The sequence below is a fragment of the Macadamia integrifolia genome, chromosome 6 (assembly GCF_013358625.1).
Source record: "Macadamia integrifolia cultivar HAES 741 chromosome 6, SCU_Mint_v3, whole genome shotgun sequence".
In the NCBI taxonomy this organism is placed as follows: Eukaryota; Viridiplantae; Streptophyta; class Magnoliopsida; order Proteales; family Proteaceae; genus Macadamia; species Macadamia integrifolia.
The window spans coordinates 19920258-19941950 of NC_056562.1; the positions used below are offsets into that span (position 1 = coordinate 19920258).

At 38.5% G+C, this 21693-nt stretch overlaps 3 protein-coding genes across 5 annotated transcripts; all 3 read right to left on the reverse strand.

Annotated features, from left to right (window-relative positions):
• Nucleotides 1–2961: 2961 nt before the first annotated feature.
• On the reverse strand, nt 2962–8219 carry LOC122081318 (pentatricopeptide repeat-containing protein At3g16610). 3 transcript variants are annotated; one of them, XM_042648388.1, is made up of 4 exons: nt 5584–8219; nt 4883–4977; nt 3680–3840; nt 2962–3270 (listed from the first exon to the last, which is right to left on the reverse strand). In XM_042648388.1, exon 1 carries the CDS (start codon nt 8216–8218, stop codon nt 5702–5704), a length of 2517 nt encoding a protein of 838 aa, XP_042504322.1. In that variant the 5' UTR covers nt 8219; the 3' UTR covers nt 2962–3270; nt 3680–3840; nt 4883–4977; nt 5584–5701. The 3 variants fall into 3 exon arrangements, with proteins under 3 accessions (XP_042504322.1, XP_042504323.1, XP_042504325.1); XM_042648389.1 differs by having other exon boundaries at nt 3680–3850; XM_042648391.1 differs by lacking the exon at nt 4883–4977.
• A 1604-nt stretch (nt 8220–9823) lies between these two features.
• LOC122081327 (stress-response A/B barrel domain-containing protein HS1-like) lies at nt 9824–10238 on the reverse strand. The gene is made up of 2 exons (XM_042648401.1): nt 10099–10238; nt 9824–10013 (listed from the first exon to the last, which is right to left on the reverse strand). The coding sequence occupies exons 1-2, from the start codon at nt 10236–10238 to the stop codon at nt 9824–9826; spliced, it is 330 nt and encodes a 109-aa protein (XP_042504335.1).
• Nucleotides 10239–15956: 5718 nt separating this feature from the next.
• On the reverse strand, nt 15957–16505 carry LOC122081230 (stress-response A/B barrel domain-containing protein HS1-like). Its single transcript, XM_042648255.1, has 2 exons — nt 16339–16505; nt 15957–16146 (listed from the first exon to the last, which is right to left on the reverse strand). The coding sequence occupies exons 1-2, from the start codon at nt 16476–16478 to the stop codon at nt 15957–15959; spliced, it is 330 nt and encodes a 109-aa protein (XP_042504189.1). The 5' UTR covers nt 16479–16505.
• Nucleotides 16506–21693: the final 5188 nt, after the last annotated feature.

Below are 21693 nucleotides of genomic sequence, written 5' to 3' on the forward strand. Positions count from 1 at the left end.
TCTCTCTCTCTCTCTCTCTCTCTCTCTCCACTAATATTCATTTTCTGAAGACATTAACAACTAACTGTAAGAAAAAAGCCTCATGGACCAGGTAACGGGGGCTGGATTGGGTGGTTTGCCGTGGCTGGTAGCTGTGGTTAGGTTAACAATTAAAGAGCATTGGTAATCTGTAACCACGTTTAAGCATGATTAGAAGTTGTCTGGTTGACATTTCAACTTGGACCCAGTTTCCTTGCATCCATGGAAGGAGAATCCAAAGGTTTTGGATCTGGTTTTGAGATCCTGGCTGAAATTGGATCTAGTAAATGGGTCCAATAATAAGATTTTAAAAGTTCTTTTCATTAACCACACATTTTTAGATAGGGTAGGTGGCATGATCTGGGACATTAGAAGAGTTGAGATAGAGAGGTCTGTACCTTCATGTTGGACTTTGTAATACATTTCAAGAAAAGAAGTGCAGCATATGTTGGACTTTTTTATTTTATTTTCAGCCGCCAAAATCTTCTCCTAAAGCATTGACTTTTCAATATTGATTCCTCTGAATGATATGAGTTAGAAATTTTTTTTTTCTTTGTGATATTGTGGGCGACTGTGATGGAAACAGACCATTTATTCTTATTATTATTTTTATTATTATTAAATTTTTTTTTTTTTTATGGAAGAATGTTGTTTGAAAGATAGCGTGGTCCATGCATCAGCATGGAGGCTGATGAGTTGAAAGCATAAAAGGGGTGGGATATTATCTTTTCATGAGAGGTGAGACGGCCATCTTCCCCCAACACCCCCCCCCTCCCCCCGGCCGCGGGGCTCTATGTCAGAGTAGTGGCCATGTTGCCTTTTGGGTTATTTTTATTTTTTTTTTATTTTATTTATTTTTTTATTTTTGAGGGGAAGAGAAACCTAGAAGACAATGTGGCCTCTACACCCAAACACAAGGAGGGGTGATTGCCCTGCCTCCATGAAAAAGGAGAATCCCACCATGGTTGATGCTTCTATGCATGCTCCCATTAACCACTTTATTAGTGCAAGGGCCATGTTGCATTTTAGAGAACTTTTTCCTTTTTTTTTTTTTCAATTACAAATCTTAAATCTGCATTGGAGATCAAACAGTTTGATAGTAATGGTACATTTTTATAAGGGAAAAGGAAAGTTGCTTGGTCTTGTAGCACTGAGCCTAGATACAAGGGCACATGAGTTTACCGTTTCACCCTTTGTGAAATAAAAAATTCCATTCACATTGATGACCATTTGCATACTCTAATTGGTTCCACCTGGTAGGTTTTTTTGCCCAATTTTTAAATAACTACGTTTTCCCAAGTTAGTGGCCAGCATGGTTTCACATAGGATTTAGATCTTCTCCAATGCTTAATTGTATACGACATCTTTACAATTTCAAAATCCAGCATTGTAAAAGTTTGAGGGTATTGTAGCAGACCTTGCTGGCTCGATTGGCCTCTGGTGAAGCCGTGAAATGGGGGGGGGGGGGGAGCTGAAAGAGAAATAAAGGAGATTTTAGTGGGTTCGGTAAGAGTGGTTTTAGTGGGTTTGGTGACCAAGAGAGAGAAGAGGAGCATATGTTTGCTAAGACAAAAGGGTGGAGGGTGGAGGGTGGAGGGTGGAGGGTGGGGAACCGAATCTCTACACACAATATAATACAAAGCTATAGTTATGGAAGAACTTTGGGGGTGGAGGTGAAAGGGAAGAAGGGTTACCTGTGGAATAAGAGTGGAGGGCAAAGCATTCTTCATATTTCACATAATAGACCACATGTTATGATCTCATATATGTTATATAGGGGTTGATCCCACATTGTTTTTAAAAGAGATTTGATGTGGATTGATATGGTATTGAGCTCTCTCACCTTGTATGTTGATTAATGAATTTGAGTTCTTTCAAAGTTTATAACTCTGATATTAGAGTAGTTGATCCTCGGCCAAATCTCGCATAAAAGGAGCAATTTGATGTGGGTTCAGACTTTAGATCCTCTGTATCACCCTAGCTCTTCATAAAAAAAAAATATAATAATAAAATATGATTAATTCAAAGATTCACTGAAACATAAAGCAGTTTGGATTAATCATATCAACCCCCGTCTATTCAAAATGAACTATGATACAATGATACAATGTTGAGGATCGTAACTGTTTTGGCTTCACATAACCATATATAGGTCTTGCCGCATATGACGATGCCAGTGTGCAGATTCTTACATTACCCTCTCATGTCCCACCTATGGACCCACACCCTACTCAATAAATGCCCCTACTGGATGATCCGTCAAACTCCATCTTATTGGTGCAAAACTGCATTCTGGTATAATATGAAAATCTATCCCCGTGATTTGTTTTGCTGATGTTAGATTGATACAGATGATCTAAACCCACTGGAGGAACTTTTTGACTTTTTATTGTCTTCTACTCTAGTCCCCACAGTTTGCTTAAAAAGAGAAAAAAAAAAACCTGACGGCCTGGCGTAAGGAACAGCCAGGTACAGCTGGTTGTGAAAAGACCACACCCCACCCCCAACCCCTCCCCACCCCTCCCCCCTCCCCCTCCCCCCTCCCCCATGAGAGCTGGTATTTCACCGGCAGTTCCCCTCCCAAAAAAGGATATAGTACACCAGGCTTGTAACCGACTTTTTTGCCACCTTATGATCTAACATGGACTAAATAAGACAAACATACCGTTCAAATGAAATTGTGAAATAACTACTAAGTTTCAAATGTAGGCAATAGATGTGAAGGAATCCTGTACTAAATCAAAATCTCATAAGTGAAGCATTCCATATCGGTCTTGATTAGGGTTTAAGTAGAATGAAAAAAAGAAACGCCAAATTACATGTACAATAGAACCATGAAAGGTGATAAAACACCTACTTTTATCATACACATCTCTCAACAAGATTTCCTCAATATTAGAAACTAATATACCAGAAGGAAGGAAAAAAAAAAAAAAAAAAAAAGGGCAAATGTTTCTCCTTTTATAAGAACTTTATTCTGAGAACTGTTTGGTAATACATTAGCTCCTTAAGAAAGGCCTTACCCCCAGACACACATTATTAGTAGTTTTATTGAGGTGTAATTATAAGCAAATGAAGAACACCAAGGCCCACTCTTTCCTCAGCACTGAAAGCACCTTTGGTAACCGAGTGAGTCACATATATAGAGGTCTCCAAGTAACATAGAAGTTGGATACTGCATCAACAAGATAAAAGATGTGCAATGACTTGATAGCCCATTAACATGGATGATATGGCAATCAACGTCAAAATCTGTTTGGCATACAAAAAGCAGAAATTTCATCAGCTTGAGGAGAATATATTATTGATATCATAACAATGCTGTTGAAATTCTCTTAAGCTTTCAGGCAACAAAGACTTAAATGGACTCCCCAAAAATTTACTTTGAGAAGAAAATGCAACAAAAACAAGGAGAAATAAGAAATGAATTATCTACAAGAGAATAGAGAGAGTTGCTGCCACATTGATGCAACAAGTCCAAAGAAAAAGCACAGCAAATGCACAAAACGGCCAAGCAAACTGATTCCAGACCAGAAGTATAATGATATCATGGGGCTCCATGACAGCTCCCCTTGATATAAAAAGAACATTAGTTGAGAAGGAGAAATAAGCAAACTCTAGGGAATGGAATTCCCTGCATACAAGAAATGTTACAATGCACCTTGTCTTTTTGAAACCAGTCAAGCTTAAGGGTGATTTTTCATGGTAAAGATGGGAAGGTAGCATCCTCCATGCTACTCCATGACATTAGCTGTTGGCTGTTGCACACATATCAAGGAGGTCCAGATCCACCATTTAAACATGTCCAATCACAAAGATCACCTGGACAAACCTGATCAAAGTAAATGAGGATACATATGAAAGAAAAAAGAAAACTGATACTGTAAGTTAACAGAGAGAAATATGGGAAGCTTACGTCATCTCTAACACCTTCCAATTGCCTTTGATATTAGAGGCTATGTTTGGTTGCAAGGGAAATTTGAAGGGAAGGGAAGTCAAATTACATACTTAAGAAAGAAACTTTTGTAATCACTACCCCATGTAACTATATCATTAACTTCAAATCATTTCATATTTAGTTATTAAATTTCACTTTACCTTGCATTCGAATCCATTTTCTATAACATGTAAAGGAAAAAAATTGAAGGTAAAATGTATCACTACTAAATATGGTTAAAAAAAATTAAGTAGTTTATGCAATCACATGGGGTAATGATTACAAAAGTTTCTTTTTCAAGTAAAAAATTTCACTTCCTTTCCCTTTAATTCCCCTTGCAACCAAACAGAGCCAAAAGAGCTTAGATCAAAAGGAAGATGTAAAACCCAAGGAATTTCTTTTAGTAGATACAAGTTGATCTATAAATGAATTGAAAACAGAGCAATAATTGATACACATATGGTCTGATTTATTAATCAAATATCCAATATCTGCTAAAATATTTGATCTGTTTTCAAATTTGTTAAATTTATCCAGTTAGCAGATACCCAAACCGGGGGGGAGGGGACACCCTGTAGTATTGCCAAAATGAGCCCCTCAATCTAAGATTGGGAGTTCTAAGTGGTGATAACTTGCTGGTGGTGAGTCACAAGTCCTGTTGTGGGTGGATAGTAAACCTAGTTGCTGTTGGGTAATTATCACATTACAGGTACACCCTTCTTTTTTTCTTTTTTTTTTTTTTTTTTTGGGGGGGGGGGGGGAGGTGTGTGTGGCGGGTTTGGTTGTTAGGGGTAAACATATCAACTTAGAGCTGTAAGGCTGAACTCATCAAGAAAGACTGCTGCCAACTCCAGAAGGCACTTTCTAACCACATTAATTATATTAAGGTTCTAAGAAAAGAACTTCCAGAGAAAGTGTTAATCTTACTCCTTGGAGGTTCCGAAAGAGGCACCACTTGATTAGAAGCCCATTCCTACCTGCCTCTCAAGCCACATTTTACAGTTTGTCCACATTAACACCAACTGCAGAAGTACGAAATTCAGATTAAGCAAATGGACTTCCATAATAAGGTCATTATAAAGAATCACATAGTTTGTTTGAGAAATAAAATTTGGTAAATCCTGAAATTATGAGAGAAAGAATCATTATAGCTCTTGAATATATGAAAACTTTGGAGAACTGATTAGAATAGTATCAGGTAGATGGTTGATCAGTATATCAACAGAATGGTCACAATTGTAGAAGACATTATTATAGCACCATTTGCTGATTCAGTGATTCCTACAAAATCTGGTCTTCCAAGACATAAGCATCCAATCGATATATTTCAATTTTCTCTACACAGATGTTGTATGCTTTCCTGAGAATATGCATATCAAACTGGGGGGAGGGGGGCCTTTTGGACATTTTGCTTGAGACATCTCTCTGGTGAATCTAATAAGAGTGGAAAACCCCAGTCCTAGAAGGCAAGAATGGGCCAGTCTGACGTGTTTAGAGTTGATAAACTGCTCTTGTGGATATAGCTGATGGGTACCTAGTTTTCCTCCCCTTGAGGGCAAGTAGAAAAGAAAATTAATAAATACTAAGGATGCTTTCTTTAATGAGTAGAAGATGTCATTAGACATTACCTTGATGTATATAGCCATCAGGCCATGACATAGCATCCACCATGCAAGATCAGCAATAGCAATCTACACTTTAAGTATGAAAGCCAGTTTTAACCATGCCTTTCAAGTTTCCTCTTCCTCACCAGAAGTCTCCACAATTGCAATTTCCATCCTTGAAATGATGAAATCGACTGGCATCTCTTACAGTTATCTCTCTTTTTGTGATCATGGTAATGAATTTTATGGCAGAGTGGCAATCCCCACAAACTCGCAAATTCTTGGTAACAAAAATGGGCTTGCCAGGGCTCAAACTTAGAATTCCAAATGCAATAGCCAGCTTCTCACTGTGGAAAAGGAGACTTCGCTCTTTCTCCTCCTCTTCAACATCTTGGAGCACAAAACTAGTATCTACATGATAACCCAACTTCTTCATCTCCACCAGTAATTCCTCTAGCTTGTTGTATATCTTTGATGATTGTGGGTGGGATTTGTCTCCACCAACAAATGCATGGATGATCCCATAAACCTCAACCCAACTGCATCCAGGGCTTTTCCTAAAACCCAAGTCTCTCTGCATGATTCTAACATGCGCTGCATCATCCCATCTCCCTGCAGCACTATATATGTTTGATAACAGTACAAAATTTCCAGTACCTTCTGGACCCAGCTTCTGAATGGTTTTTGATACTTTTTCTCCAAGTTCAATATTCTCATGGATCCTACATGCCCCAAGCAGGGCTCCCCAGACACGAACATCAGGCTCAAATGGCATTTTTTTAATGAAATCATAGGCTTCATCCAGAAGACCACCCCGGCCCAATAGATCTACCATGCAGATATAGTGTTCCATTCTCGGAATGATATTAAAATCACAATTCATTGAATAAAACCACTGTTTCCCTTCCGCAACAAGTCCAGAATGGCTGCAAGCAGATAAAAGACAGATGAAAGTCACATCATCTGGCTTCAGAGATACAGTCAGCAAAGCATGGAACAGTGCTACTGCTTCCTTGCCAAGCCCATGAAGTCCATACCCAGCAATCATTGCATTCCATGAGACAATATCCTTGTATGGAATCTTATCAAAAACTTCCCTAGCAACATCAACCTTCCCACACTTTGAGTACATATCAATGAGTGCATTCCCAATTGTGGTTTCTGATGCAAATCCACGAACTATTATGTATCCATGGTTACGAAGCCCATGTTGCAGATCAGACAAATGAGCGCAAGCTGGAAGAACTCCTATCATCGTTGCAAGATCTGGTTCAATTCCAGATATTTGCATCTCACGGAAAATAAGCAAAGCCTCCTCTACATTACCAGTTTGTACACATCCCGAGATGATAGCACTATATGAAACAGTATCTTTAGACACAATTTCATCAAAGAACATGACAGCATCATCTATCATGCCAGCCTTAGAATACATTGAAAGAAGCGTGTTTCCTACCATAATATCAAAAACAAACCCCGACTTAATTGTGTACCCATGTATCTGTTTACCCCTACCTACATCTGTCAGCTTTGCACAGGCTCGAAGAACACTCCCAAGAGTGGCTGGAGTAGGACTCACAGCATCGTCAAGCAACATTTCATTGAACGCCCCCAATGCTTCTCTCATATGATCACATAGAACATATGCGCCAATGATCGCACTCCAAGTTACTTCATTCCTAACAGTCATTATGTTGAAAACCCTTTGAGCATAAGTTAGCCTCACACATTTCCCATACATATCTAAAATAGCAGTTCCAACCAGCACATCTTTGTCAAGAGCCCTCCTCATACAATAACAATGTAAGCCCTTGCCTTTAATCAATGCCTTAACTTGGCCTACAGCAGGTAGAACTGCAACAACTGTTGACGTGTTTGGACTTTTCCCTTCCTCCTGCATCTTCAGAAACAATTCGATTGTCTCTTCGTAGAGTCCATGAAATGCAGACCCTGCAATCATGGCATTCCATGCAACAACATCTCTTTTAGGCATTTTATCAAATATCCTTCGTGCCTCCTCCAAACACCCACATTTAACGTACAAATCAATCAAAGCAGTCGAAACAAAGATATCAGAATCCAAACCGACTCTTTTAGCATGATCGTGAATCTCCTTGCCATCTTTTAATGCTTGTAAACCCGAACAAGCCTTGAGAACAAAAGGGTAAGTGAATTTATTGGGTGTGATGCTCAATTGAACCATCTTGTAATACAAATCAATAGCTCTATCAAAGGGTCCATTCCAGGCATAAGCTCTGATCATCGAATTCCACAAAACGACATCTGGGTTTGGATTTTTATCAAATATAGGCCGAGCGAGCTCAAGCTCACCACACCCAATGTACAAATAAGTAAGCTTTTCTTGAATAAGTGAACTGTTTATGTGGGTAGTGTTCTTAAGAAGATGCTGATGGATTCTCTTGCCTTGGGTAAGTGATTTTGATCTAATGCAAGATTCGAGAAGCCGAGTATAGACATCGATTCCCACATTGCTTGAGCGTTCTAAGATTTTAATGGCCTCACTGATATTGGGTAAATCGGAAAGGGTCCTGAGAGCAAATAAATTTGATCTGGCTATGCTTTCCTTGCAAAAATTGAACAAAACGTGAGAACTTGGGAACACAGGCTTGTGGCGTATAAAACGCTTTGAAAATAACATGTTCTCTAGCCAGATTTGGGCATTGCACTCGCTTATAATTGCCGTTCATTTATACTGCCAGGTTATGCTTACGTGGGTCCCCCAAGACTGCCAAATTTACATTACGGCCTCACCCCCCTTGATGCCCTTGAGCGACTCGTCATTGGCTTGGGATGTTTGGCTTTATTCATATACATCACATACTCTATTGCCTCTCTTGACTTTTCAATGAAAAATCAACGTCAGGATCCATTTGATTGCAATGGGAATTTATAGGGAAGGGAAGTGAAATCATTTTACTTAAAAAAAAATATATGTTTATAATCATTACCCATGTGATTATATGCACTACTTAATTGTTTTAATATTATTTAATAATGATATATTTTACATGTAATTTTTATTTTACATATTATAGCAAAAGGTTTTAGAAGCAAAATAAAGTAAAATTTTATAACCAAATATAAAATGATTTGAAGTTAATGTTAAAGTCACATGAATAATAATTACCTATATTTCTTTTTTTAAGTATGAAAATTTCACTTCCCTTCCCTTTAATTCCCTTTAATTCCCTTAACAACCAAACATAGCCTTAATGCAAAGGCTCCTACTATTATAGGGTCTGGGAGCAGAAAATATACCCAGTCTTACCCTATGCTTTCACAGAAGAGAATGTTTTCATGTTTTGAACCTATGACCAATATATTACAACAGTACAATTTAATTGTTGCGCCACAGACTCAGCCCACTAAATACATTTTGCTTCAATGAGAGGGGAAAAAACTATTTATCTCAACCTAAGTCTTCAACTTAGGGGCCCCGCTTCACCGGAGGTAGCCCAGGTGATGTATTTCAACTCTGGCCTATATAAGGGCTGAAGAGCCCAGGCCAGGGTGGGTTTGGGTTTGGGCTTGCTAGGCCAAACTTGCACCCAAAGAATGTGTAGGAGACTTATAAAGGACTGGTATATACAATTAAACCGTCATTTATGGGTATCCACATTTGCAGCATAAAAGCCAAATAAATTCTTTCTTTCTGTATTAAGCCACAATTCTTGCATAATAGAAATGAAAAAAGATGGATCAACAGTTTTTATGTCTTTAGAATCTATTGCCACACGATTTCAAGTGGTGTATCTAGCCATTGATCAGACTTCAGAGCACAACTTATTTATTGCTACTTAATATGAAGTAACAGATCGATGTGATCAATGTTGTGAGTTCACTGGTCCTCTTTCACTTATAGCTAGCCTCAATATGCACATTTATTGGCCATATATTTGATTTTTAGCGTATTATTCATATTTGGTTTTTGGGAGTGATCTGTTGGTCACAGGTTCGAAATTTTGAAACAACATCTCCTATGAAGTAGGGGTAAGGCTGCATAAATTTGCCCCTCCCAAACCCTGCTATAATGGGAGTGTCGTGCACTGGATTGATTTTTTTATTTTTTTCAGCCACTTGACATCAAAAAACTTGGATGAAGGATAAGAGAAATGTAATTATTTGCAAACTCAGTGAATGAACTTCATGACAGCTTTACATGTTTGAATAAAACTTCTCTGCAAGTCAAAAGAAGAAATTAAAATGGGTGTGTTGGAGAGATAGATGAAATATCCCTTGTGATTTAGAGATTGAAATATGTGGGAATGTAGTCGACAACAATGAACTTCTCTGTGGTTGCCCTCAACAGATCAGCGAATTCAACATGGTCTGGATGTACAGCATACTCATTTACAGCTTCCAGGCTCTCGAAAGTGGCCTCGAACACATGAGTGAACCCTTCATGCATGTTAAATGGACTTACATCCTTACCCCTGTGTTCAATTGTATATATTTACAACATCAGAATATCAGAACAGAAGAGAGAGAGAGAGAGAGAGAGAGAGAGAGAGGTGTTACCCATGGAAAGACTTCATGCAGTCAATTAGATTGACGAGATTTGCAAAGCTCTTTATGATCTCATCTACCTTCTCTGGTGGGAGATCATCCTTAAACTTTGCCAGCAAAACATGCTTCACCAATCCCTTTGATTCCTCCATTTCTACTGTTTCTTTCTCTCTAGTTTCTTTACCCTTGTGCTGGTCTTATTGATAGACATCTATGTTCTCTCTCTATCTCTATGTATATAGCACAGGGTAGCTATTAAGGTACACACACTAGTTTGCTAAAAAGCATGATCGGTGAAGCATACAAAGTAGACTGATTTCCTTCTTGGCTATTCAGCAAATGATCCAAGTCACTGTAAAACATGAATTTTAATCTTTAAAATATAGACAGCATCATTCATTCCATCTATTTAAGAGAGTCAAAATAAATACTTTACTAGAAATGGACAGGGGAATGAAAGTGTAGTGAAAAAGGGGTTTTTTCCATGCCATTTTGACATATGCCTTTTTCCATGCCTTATAGAATGATGACACATTTGATTCATCTACTGCTTGAACTGTATGTTTAGCTGTATTGATAGGAAGTTTGATCCCTTCATCGAATTTTGTATTTGAAAATGGAAATAGAGAAGACAAAATTCGATGAAGGGATCAAACTTCCAGAATGAAAAACATTAGAAATCATCATAAAAGTAGAAAATGAAAATGTGTGGCTTTCCATTTTGATCAAATGGTATAGCCTAGAAGAAATTTCTTAATCTCTAGGCCCTTTCACAAGGGAAATGAAGAAAGCAAGATGGCGGTAAAAGATAGAGACATGGGCAGTAAAAAGTGTTGGGTTTTCTCTCTGCTTGAAGGAGGTGTTGGGGTTTCACATGAAAACAATCATCATACATCGGATGTGAGTGTGAACGCTTATAAGCATTTGTAGATCTTATCCTTAATGGCTAGTTTTTTAAGATGAATTTACCTGAGACCCAACAAGTGGTATGAGGTGTGGCAACTCTGGTGTACCTTTAAGAATGGAGAAAACCACGAGGAAGACCATTTTCTATGCGTTTCCCTTAAAAGCAATTATCCTACATCGGATGTGAGTTTCTCGATGTGAACTTATAAGTACTTGAGCACTTGGTGGCATTCAGTAGCGGTATGACTGTGTTCATTGTCAATTGTTATGTCATTATTGAAATGAAAGGATTGTACTCTTGTGAATAGACCCTGTATGGTGAGAATTATCTTGAGACTTCTCTCTTATTTTTTTTCCTTAAGACATTTGAAGGGTTTCTCAAATGAAAAAAAAAAAAAAAAAAATTGAAGTGTTCTTTTGTTGATTGTTGTATATCTCCATTAATTAACATACATATGGAAAAGGAATTGTTTTTTCAACAAAAAGGTGGAGTTGGCCCCTAGCTATGCATATTGAGTGGCTAACATGGCCAGTTATAAACTGTGTGAAGAAAACTTTTACCAGCTTCAATGAAAGTCTTGTCTTGATATCTTGGGTACATTATCATTTTCCTTCCTTTTTTTTTTTTTTTTTTTCCTTTGTTGCAACATTTGTTTCCATATTGTAATGCATATTGTTTGATATCATTGCTATGCTGAACCCAATCTGTTAGCTCCTTGATTGATGGAAAAGTCTACCCACTTGAAAATTTTAGGTTGTTCATACAAAGAAACCAAAGAAAACAATGGAATATTAAATAATACAAAGATTCAAAGAGTTAATGAATTGAAATCTTCCCCAAAAAAAGATAATTAATAAATCACCTATCATTTGATCTTCTTACAAGAAACTATGTTGGACTCAAAAGTTCTTTGCCTGGCTCTGGGCTCACTCTAAATCAGGGCATTTCACTGTTTGCTTGGCTTATCACACTGCTTAGGATCCTAAGATTTCAGGGCACCAACAAGGAAGTACTTTTCACAGGAATCTTTTTTTTTCAAAACTTTGGAGCTATGATCATATTCCAACACTAGAGCTTTTTCTTTGGCATTATAGCTCGAGTTTTGGCTATCTCATGTTGGAGAGCTTCTCCCCTTTGACTTGATGTCCCTGATTCCCTTGGCTCCACTATTAAAGACTGAAGCTGTTCCTACATCTCAAGCTGTAAGGATCCTCTGCCTAGAGGAATATTATAATTCTCTAGGCGTCAATAATGTGGCAAATTTGGAAAGCCTGTAACCATTCTATCATTCGGCATTCTATCCCTGACTTATATGTTACCATGAGGGGTTAAGATGGTCTTGTTGCTGATGGCCAACAGGATATAATACACGCTGACCGCTACGTTGTTCAGGCAACCTACAAGTTTTATTGACTATCCCACTTGTTTCACCTGCAGATCATGTTTTTATTCTCTGATGGTTCTTGGTCTGATAGCCGATCATGTGGTCACAAACACCAACAAGTACGAAGAATTCACACGTCGATGTGGTGTGCTACGCCCGAAGAAGAAAATGATTCAATGTAGAGAAGAGGTTATAATGGAGATCTCTCTCAAGGACACTCAAATCATGGCAAGAGAACTCGCCCAGAAACCTTAATACAAAAAATCTCAATTTTTACTACTTGTTCAATAAGGCAATAATACATTATATACTAATCTGCTACCATCACAGATCTCAAAAAAATCTCATTCGGGTCGACAGCAAAATTAGTTGAAGCGAGTCATTCTTCAAAACGGATCAAAAATTTGAGACAAACATAACATTATTCGAGATTGGTCTAGTCGTTTTATTGGTGGTATGTGTCACACCCCGTTCACCCTGAACCGGAGCGGTGACCGAGTTAACACCGGTTAACCCAAACCTGCCAGGATCATCAGATACTGTATTCCACCACAGCATACACACACTAACATCAATTCATCAAATCAGCGGAAGACTAAGTTTTACCTGTAAATAATTCCCATATACTTGATACCCAATGGTAATACAATAATCATATACATTTGGGCCCGAAGGCATGATATATACACAAAAAGAATAAAGTTCAAATATCAAGTATATACAAGAATTCATCAAAATCATCAGAGTACACAGCTCGGCTCGGTATCAAGGCTGGAGCTCAGCTCGGCATCGGTAGTGGAGCTCGGCACGGCCTCCAAGGTTGAGCTCAGCTCGGCCTCAGAACTGCTGTCCCGCAGCACAGCTCTCACATGCGCAGTCTACGCCGTGCTCAAACTCCTCAGGGGTCCACCACTCCTCTTCAGGAAACTCGACTGTGGGACCCACCCCATGCTCCTCAGATGCATGACCTGCAAAAACATCTAAAAAGGGGGTGTACACGTGGGATGAGCTCACTAGCTCAGTAAGTAGAGAGGTGGACCACACACAACAGTCCACACATCGCAACACATCATATGCACTACATGTCATGCTATTCATTTTGATTCACATACACCTAATCAACATTACTAAGTCTTTGGTTTTAGTGCTACTACAACCACAGTGCGCGTATACTCCGGGTACGAGCCGCGAACTCCCTCCCGCGATACGCCCATAGGGCTGTTGGAGAAGGCCCACCGTGAGTACTCGGAAAAATAAAGACAATGCCGTCCACCGGCTCTCAACAGAAATGTAAATAAATGAAATAACAGTGCTGACTCCAGCAATTTAAAAGCAGTACGATTGGCCCTCTTGAATGTACCACCGGGGTTGCCGGCTGTCCTACATGACTCGCCGGGCGTAATGCCTAACCGCCACAGTGTCCGACAACCGCGACCCCTGCTTCCCCCCAAATGGCAACCCAACACCTTAACCCCTGTTGGGAAGGGTCGTAGCACGGGATGGTGAAATCCTAATACCGCATGCTCCTATATGTAGTACGACTGCATAGTGCCTCCGTGTCCCATACCACGGGCCACCAATGCATTCGTTTCCAAGCCGACCACGGCATCTAGTCTATCAATGCATTATACAACATGACGTCCACATTCAACATATAACATCACATTCAATTTGCATTTGGAAGTAAACATAGCACATATGCACATCAATGTGTGAAATGACTATTCTATATAGCATATTTATGATGACATGACTAGATTAGATATGGTTATATGAATGCCAAACAAATGCCTTGAAACAATGCCAAATGTCCTCTCTCCACTTACTTGTAGCGTACAAGGATTCCCGCTCGGTACGGGTGAGATCCGGAGCGAATCGGGTAGGATTTGGTGAACCTAACATAATTGAGAGGGTTTAGTACTTCACCATTTTAGAATCAAAATTAATGAAATCCGATGTCAAAATCGTGTTTAGAACGTCGAAAGAAGGTCACACGTCCGATTTGGGCTCGATCGGACCTAAGAATCACATTCTGGCCACTCAGGTGGGTCGGACAGGTGGGCTGTCTACCCACCGGTCCTACCCGCCGGTAGGACCCGCCGGTCCTACCCACCGGTTTGGCCAGGGACCCCCCTGCCCTCTCAGGTGGGTGCTCTCAGGCGGGTAGGGACCCGCCGGTTGTACCCGCCGGTTTTGGCCGAAAAACCCCAGTTTCTTCTCAACTCCCTCCATTCCTCGGGGACCCAAATAGGGTTTTTCTCAACCCATTCTTCACACCTTTAAAGTCCCATAGGATGGTTCTAGCTTAGATCTAAGTTAGATTCAAGTGAGGGGAACCATCTTACCTTCTTTGCTCAAGAATGACTTCAAACCCTCCAAATCACTTCCAACTCACAATGCTCCTTCTACCTTGTCAATATCTCTTCAAATCCTTCAAGATCAACACATAAATCATCTATTAAACCTTAGATTCATCATTTCAAAGGGTGTTTACAAGATCTTAAGAAACCATACTCGAATCAAGGGTTTAAAGCTTGGGTATGGCGAATGTTTATAAAACCCAACTTTTCTTACCTCCCACGGTAGATCTCGAGTTGAAGATTACTCTCCCGGCACCGGAATGGCAAGATCGAGCTTCGGCGCCACTGAAATCCTTCCTTTCTTCCTCTTCCCTTCTTCTTCCCTTTCTTTTCTCTCTCCTCTTTACTTTTCTCACCAAACGTACGAGGGTAATAAATGGAAAGAAAAGAAGTCATAAAGCCTTATATACTATTCCTAATTAAGTGAATAGTGTTGGATGGGTCACTCAGGTGGGTGGGTGTGCCCACCTGTTATACCCACCTGAGAGTCAAGACATGGGATTTTGACCGGGTTCGGACCTCGGCTCGGACCCTACCCCAAGCATACGATGTAGCATACATATATACCTTAAAATACGGATATAATACCTGTTCTATCCGTACATAGCCTTATGGTAGGTGCACGTACACGGTTTGGGCACTCCCGTCTCTTCTGGCACTGGCTAGGACTTGTCGGGCCAGCCGGTGTTTAAGGTCACCCGTGCCATCATAACCCATAAGGAACCCGCTCTAATATCCTCAGGCTCGGTTCCTGCATAGTTAAACCGGTTCAACCACGAAATCAGATCGGGTTTAAGAAGCGGGATATTACAGTATGTGTAGTCACAATACATAGTGGATTCTTTGCACCTATGATGGAGGCCAAACTGCCTCATCCCAGTTACTCCGTACCTCATATTCATGGCTGGTAATCCATAACAAATAGAGAAACTTAATGAAGAAAAACTGTGTAGGCACATATTTTCAATGACTCCATGACATTACCTATGAATCTGAAGTGTAAAACTTTATTAATGCACTTCAATTAATTGCCTTACCAAGTGATACTTTCTCATTACTGTTTTGTTTTCACAGCAGAAATGGCACCCTTAAGTTCGTATTTACAGAGAAATTCCCCACTTGGATGTTAAAACAGTACAAAGCCGAGTGGTTACATGATCTCACTTCAATTCAGAAAGGAGATGAACATTGAAAGAAATTATTGAAATATAACTTTGATTTAGAGCTTCACAAAGGTGGGCTTGTAATCAATGATGACAACCTTGTCCAATGCAGGCATGAACAAGTTTAGGAATTCAACATGGGCTGCGTGTGCAACATACTCTGCAACTCCTTCCACACTCTCAAAAGTAGACTCGAACACATGGCTGAATCCTTGATGCAGGTTCTCTGCACTCACATCTGTTCCCCTGTTTTATTCAAAATAATCCAATTGAGGATCAGAAATTGGAACTCTATTAGTGAACTGTATTGAGTTGATTGGGTATTGATGAAGCAAATTTTGATAAATACAGAGAGAGTTTCTATAGTAAATGATGTTCTACCCAAATCCTTTTTTTGGGTATAAGAGAAAAAAATATGTAGAGAGAGATGTTACTTACCACTGGAAAGCTTTCATGGGTTCAATGAGATTGACGAGATTGGCATAACTTATGATGAGTTCAACTATCTTTTCAGGTGAGAGGTCATCCTTGAACTTGGCCAACAATACGTGCTTCACAACTCCCTTTGCCTCCTCCATCGTAGCAGAGCCCTCTCTCTCTCTCTCTCTCTCAATTTTCTACTCCATTTTCTTCCCAGTGTCCGCTATTTATAGATCTCTTCCTGGCTAACTGTTATGCAAATTCCTTAATACCCTTCTCACATAATTAATAAACAGCAGCAGCCCATTCTCTCTCTTATTTTGACCATGTGCATCCCATATAGTTCTATGCTATCTCATCTCTATTTTTGGAAACAAACTATAGAAGTATGATTCATGCATTTTTTGTAGGGTGGAGCATGGCAACCCCTTCATCATCTTATTAAATTTCATCCTAGTTCTTTACGACAACTCAACATTTTTTCAATTAAATGGGGTTAGTCACATGAATCGGATTGGTCACATGGATAAGGTAAAAAAGAAAAGAACACAACATGTCATAAACATCTCACTTAAATGGAGTCAGCTACATGGATCATTGCCCACAGTCTTTGTTTTTTATGTTTAAGAAAACGAACAAAGTTGACAGACACGTGTAAAAAAGGTTAACAAAAATATAATATTCGACTCAATCTTTTCCTTTGCTTTCGAAGTTTTAAGACAAAAACTATGCATTCTCAATGCTCTTTCGCCTCTTTCTTCTTTCTTCAAAGAACGCCATATTAATGCAAATAAGGCATATAATTGGAATTTGGATGGAACCATGAACTTATACTTATTGTGGAGGTGGTGTCATCAGCCGGTTCTACATGACTAAATTCGATTTTAGTTGTTATGAACATGTGCTCACTAGCAGCTTAGCATGGAATAGGTAGAAATAATTTTTGCCTGAGAAATAGAATGAGCTCCTGATCTAATTTCATATTTCTATTTTTATTTACAAGAAATAAGATAAAAAAAAATACCGGGCAAACAAATTAACAAACAAAAATTTTAAAATAGGTTAGAGAACAAAAAATAGGAATCACACTAAATACAGCCTAATCGCAAGGAAAATTGTTTTTGGTCAAATTGATTGTTGGATTAGTTGTGTACTTTATAAATTAGCCATGTATCAAATTTTAAACTCAAATTCAATTAAATACCCAACCATATGTTCCTGCATCTCTAGTATTTTTCGACCATTTGTGTGTCCATACACCTTAGTATAGTCCTTAGATTTCTAAAGCTTTACTTACATTGCCATTTGTGATCATTTCATAATGAAACTTGAGTGGGATCTCTTAGTCCCATAAAATTTCGGCCCATAAGAATATATGAACCATCATAAGCAATAGTAGATAACTCTACCTAAATAAGTGAAGGGGAATTTAGTCACACCATTGAGCATTCAACTTCTTTTTTTTTTTTGGTCAAAATAAGATGAAGGTTGAAATGTTGGCGAGGATGTAACTCACCTTTGGGCACTACAAGTACTTGGAGAGTACGAAACTTATTGTTTCTACAAAAGTGTCATCCAAGTGGTTGTATGCTAGATACCTTGATTATAAAACAAGAATTACCTTGATACCCTACTGCGAGAGTACAAAATAAAAATCATCTCTCTCTCTCTCTCTCTCTTTCTCTCTCTCTCTCTCTCTCTCTAACACACACACACACAGATCAATCATTCCCAACATTGTTCTTTCCATGAGTTTGCAAGAGATTTGTATTTTGTATTCGAGAGTTTCAACTCCATTTCAGAGTGAACTATGCTATCAACAAATGTTAAGATTTTAAAGAGTCAAAATGGCCCAAGCCATGAAAATTTTTAAACGTTCTTTCCTTGTGTTACTCAATATGCAGTAAATGGTAAAGGGAACTACTAATAAGGGGTGTGGATAACAAAAAAAAATGGGAGATCATGGCTGTGGGTTGTTGTGCTAGTCTCCTCGAGGATTAGTCGAGGTGCGCATAAGCTGACCTGGACACCTTGGTCAAAAAAAAAAAAGTATGGATAATGAGATCTTACTTCAGTTGCGATTAAAATTTTTCAAATTACAACAAAAATAACCCCAGCCAATTTCAAAGTTTTACACAGAAATTAAACTACTTAATTCTGTAAAGAAGCAAGTGAACTCATATTGCCATAAGATTTGGCATTAAGTTGGGATAATGTTGAGTTTTTTGTTGTTGTTGTTGTTGTTACTCAATAGAGATGAATTAGAGCATTTCCAATCAGGTCGAAGCATTAAAGTTTACCTAACTAATTTGTAGATTTTGGAGGATACGACTTAAGAAATTTTAGGGCTTACAAGAATTGCACCAATGGGCATGTACATGGACAGTAAGCCTGACAAACACAATTCACAAATGTGGAAAATAATAATAACAAATTGTTTTTATCGATACGAAACGATTTCACTCCATATTTTCCAGGATTTGAGCTAGCTTGAGATCACTTTGCAGCGGCACTATACAAGAGCATGAAATAGGTGAAGAGTGTTGCACTCTGTTATGGGCGTCAAGTATCACTGGCAGCAGAGAAGTTCTATATAAATTATAGAAACAGTAGAGTGAGAAACATACCAACAAGAGAGAGAGAGAGAGAGAGAGAGAGAGAGAGAGAGAGAGAGAGAGAGAGAGAGAGAGAGAGAGAGAGAGAGACCAACATTCACGCAAATATATTTTTGAAAGACGATCAGTGTGGAATATCTTTTCCTGAGAGTAAGAATTCTTGAAACATACTAACAACCGGATAAAGGAGAGGAACATGGACAACTTACCTGCATCCATATACAAAATCACGACTAAAGCTCCCAAACTGAAGAGAGAATGCTCTTGATGGATCACCTAGGAACACTATTCAAATTTTTTGTCACCATAAGAATCAAAGTAATGAGAATCTAGAATCAACATATTTCTTGCAATTCAAAGGCAACAGAGGCAGCAAGCAGAAAAGCAATATTTTGATCATGAGGAGATGAAGTCTCTCTCACAATTCACGGTTAATATATGTAAGGGTGCAAAATTAAATTTATCTTTTACACCTATTGCTGGGGCAACCAAATCTATTGTTGCCCCAACTGATTGAAATGCAGGATCTTTTGGAAACAGGTCTGGTACTTCTCAAAGTGGCCAAATCAGTCGACTTGTACAATTCAAAGGCCCAATATCACAATTGTACTCAGCTTCAGAAGACAAGCCAAAGCACCAAAAAATTTGTGCTCTTTTATCTTAGAAGAAAATCATTCTCATCAGTAATCAGTTAAAATCCTTAATATCTTAGGGAACAACTAATCAAACAAAGCCACCAACGATAGTTAGACATAATTACTATCATTTCCTTTCATGTGTTATGACATAAGACAATCAAAATATCTTTCCAAAAAGTTTTTAATGGATTTAAAGAAAGATTGAAAACCTATTTGTTTGACAGCGTAGAATCAACGACAACAACAACAACCATAACTTTATCCCAACTTGATGGGGTCGGCTACATGGATCCGATAAGGTCTAAGTATAAGAATAGACGTTCTAATAATAATAAAAAAAAAAAAAAAAAAAAAAAAATAATAAAATAAAACAAAACAAAACAGGTAAAAGGAGGTAAAAAGAAGAAGTTAAAGCAGTAGTCAAAGTAGCATCCTTGGAACATCCCCTATAGGGGGTCAGCTACACAGATCAGTATCCTCCACTTACATCTATCCGCGGCCATGCTATGATCGATCCCTACCAGCTGCATATATTTTTTTACCACTTCGTCAATGGTCATTTTAGGTCTGCCTCTCCTTCTAACTCCATGTAATTGAAACTGGTCACACTTCCTTACTGGGGCATCCATTTTTCTCTGTTGAACATGGCCATATCAGCCCAATCAGATCTCGCGGAGCTTGTCTTGGATTGGAGCCACCCCTATCTTTCTTCTAATACAATCATTCCTTACTTTGTCTCTCCGGTAAAATATAGAAAACAAAAATAAAAGAAAGAACTTCTATATTTTACATCTCTGTATAATTAAAATCAGAAATAATATAAGAACAAGAGCAACTCAGCCATTATCCACAACAGAGAAAGCGGAAGAACTAACTCATACAAGATTAGGATCAATGATATACACTGACAGCCGGTGTGTATATAAGTCACATACTTCGACAACTACTACTTGAGTTCGTTTTATCTACTTCTTCACAAACTTCCAACTTAATCTACCATATGACATAAATTATTAGACTATGAAGCTAAGAAACTATCTATCTGCCACAGTATGTCTTTTATCTCCAGCGACCTGAACATGAAGAGATTGAAATTGTCAGATATCACAAATATGTGTGGCCAAGCATATTAATAATAAAATGCACCGGCAAGGATAGAAAAGACTAGAGGATTTTTGTTTTGTAAATTGCATATTTGAGAAACACAATTGCATAATGGAACAACAATTTCCATTTATTTCTATAAATAAAAAAACAACAATTTCCCTAGACCAAAGGAGAAACCAATTTTAATATAAACACATGAAATTAGAGTAAAATCACAGACCATATGAATTACCCTACCGAGCAATCTCCCTATATTCTCTACACACACCAAACCCCGCGCCCCAACCCCCACCCCCACCCCCCCCCCGCCAAAAAAAAAAAAAAATGTTCCTGCACACAGACCAAAGGAGAAATCAATTTTAATTTAAGCACATGAAACCTAGAAATAAATTGTTTCAAAATAATAATTACTTACAGTAATCAGAGAATCAAGAACCAAAGGGATAAAGTTGACCAAGACCTCAAGAGTAGTCAAGATCGGTAGAAACTCTCATTAGAGAGAAACGTGATGAGAACAGTGATTGATCGATTGCTTAGCTTTCAGAGAACTTACCAGTAATGCAATAAAGGAATTTGGGTTTTCGAGAATGCAGGGTTTATGAGAGCTTTTTTCATAGTCATTGGTGATAGGGTTTTAGTATCTGACTTAATCAGAATAGGACTTTTCGATTGCACTGGCACCGACGCCAACGATAGGCCTGATATCTTCTGAAGGGATGAGAAACAGAGGGAAAGGATCTGAGAAATAAAAAGAAAGTGGAGGTACTCTTGAGAAATTAGAAATAAGAGAGTGGATGATGAGGAAGGAAATAAAAATAGGTAAGGGAGGGGATTCGTTTTTCCTCCTAACCTTACGTTGGCAGATTTCTTTCTATTTAAGGTTGAGAAGAAAGAGAGATATCGGAGAATTGGGGAAGAAAGAGCTCGCTATGAGAGAGACGTGGGATGTAGGAGGATAGAATGTATTTCTTAAACCGGAAACAAAGCAACAATCACGTCCACACACCTCTATA

Bases quoted from the DNA above. Each gene is read 5' to 3' on its own strand.
- LOC122081230 (XM_042648255.1), bottom strand. From the start codon at position 16,478: ATGGAGGAGGCAAAGGGAGTTGTGAAGCACGTATTGTTGGCCAAGTTC. The intron at 16,147-16,338 runs GTAAGTAACATC...TGAATAAAACAG, and splicing joins CCCATGAAAGCTTTCCAGTG to GGGAACAGATGTGAGTGCAG.
- LOC122081318 (XM_042648391.1), bottom strand. From the start codon at position 8,218: ATGTTATTTTCAAAGCGTTTTATACGCCACAAGCCTGTGTTCCCAAGT.
- LOC122081327 (XM_042648401.1), bottom strand. From the start codon at position 10,238: ATGGAGGAATCAAAGGGATTGGTGAAGCATGTTTTGCTGGCAAAGTTT. The intron at 10,014-10,098 runs GTAACACCTCTC...AATTGAACACAG, and splicing joins TGCATGAAGTCTTTCCATGG to GGGTAAGGATGTAAGTCCAT.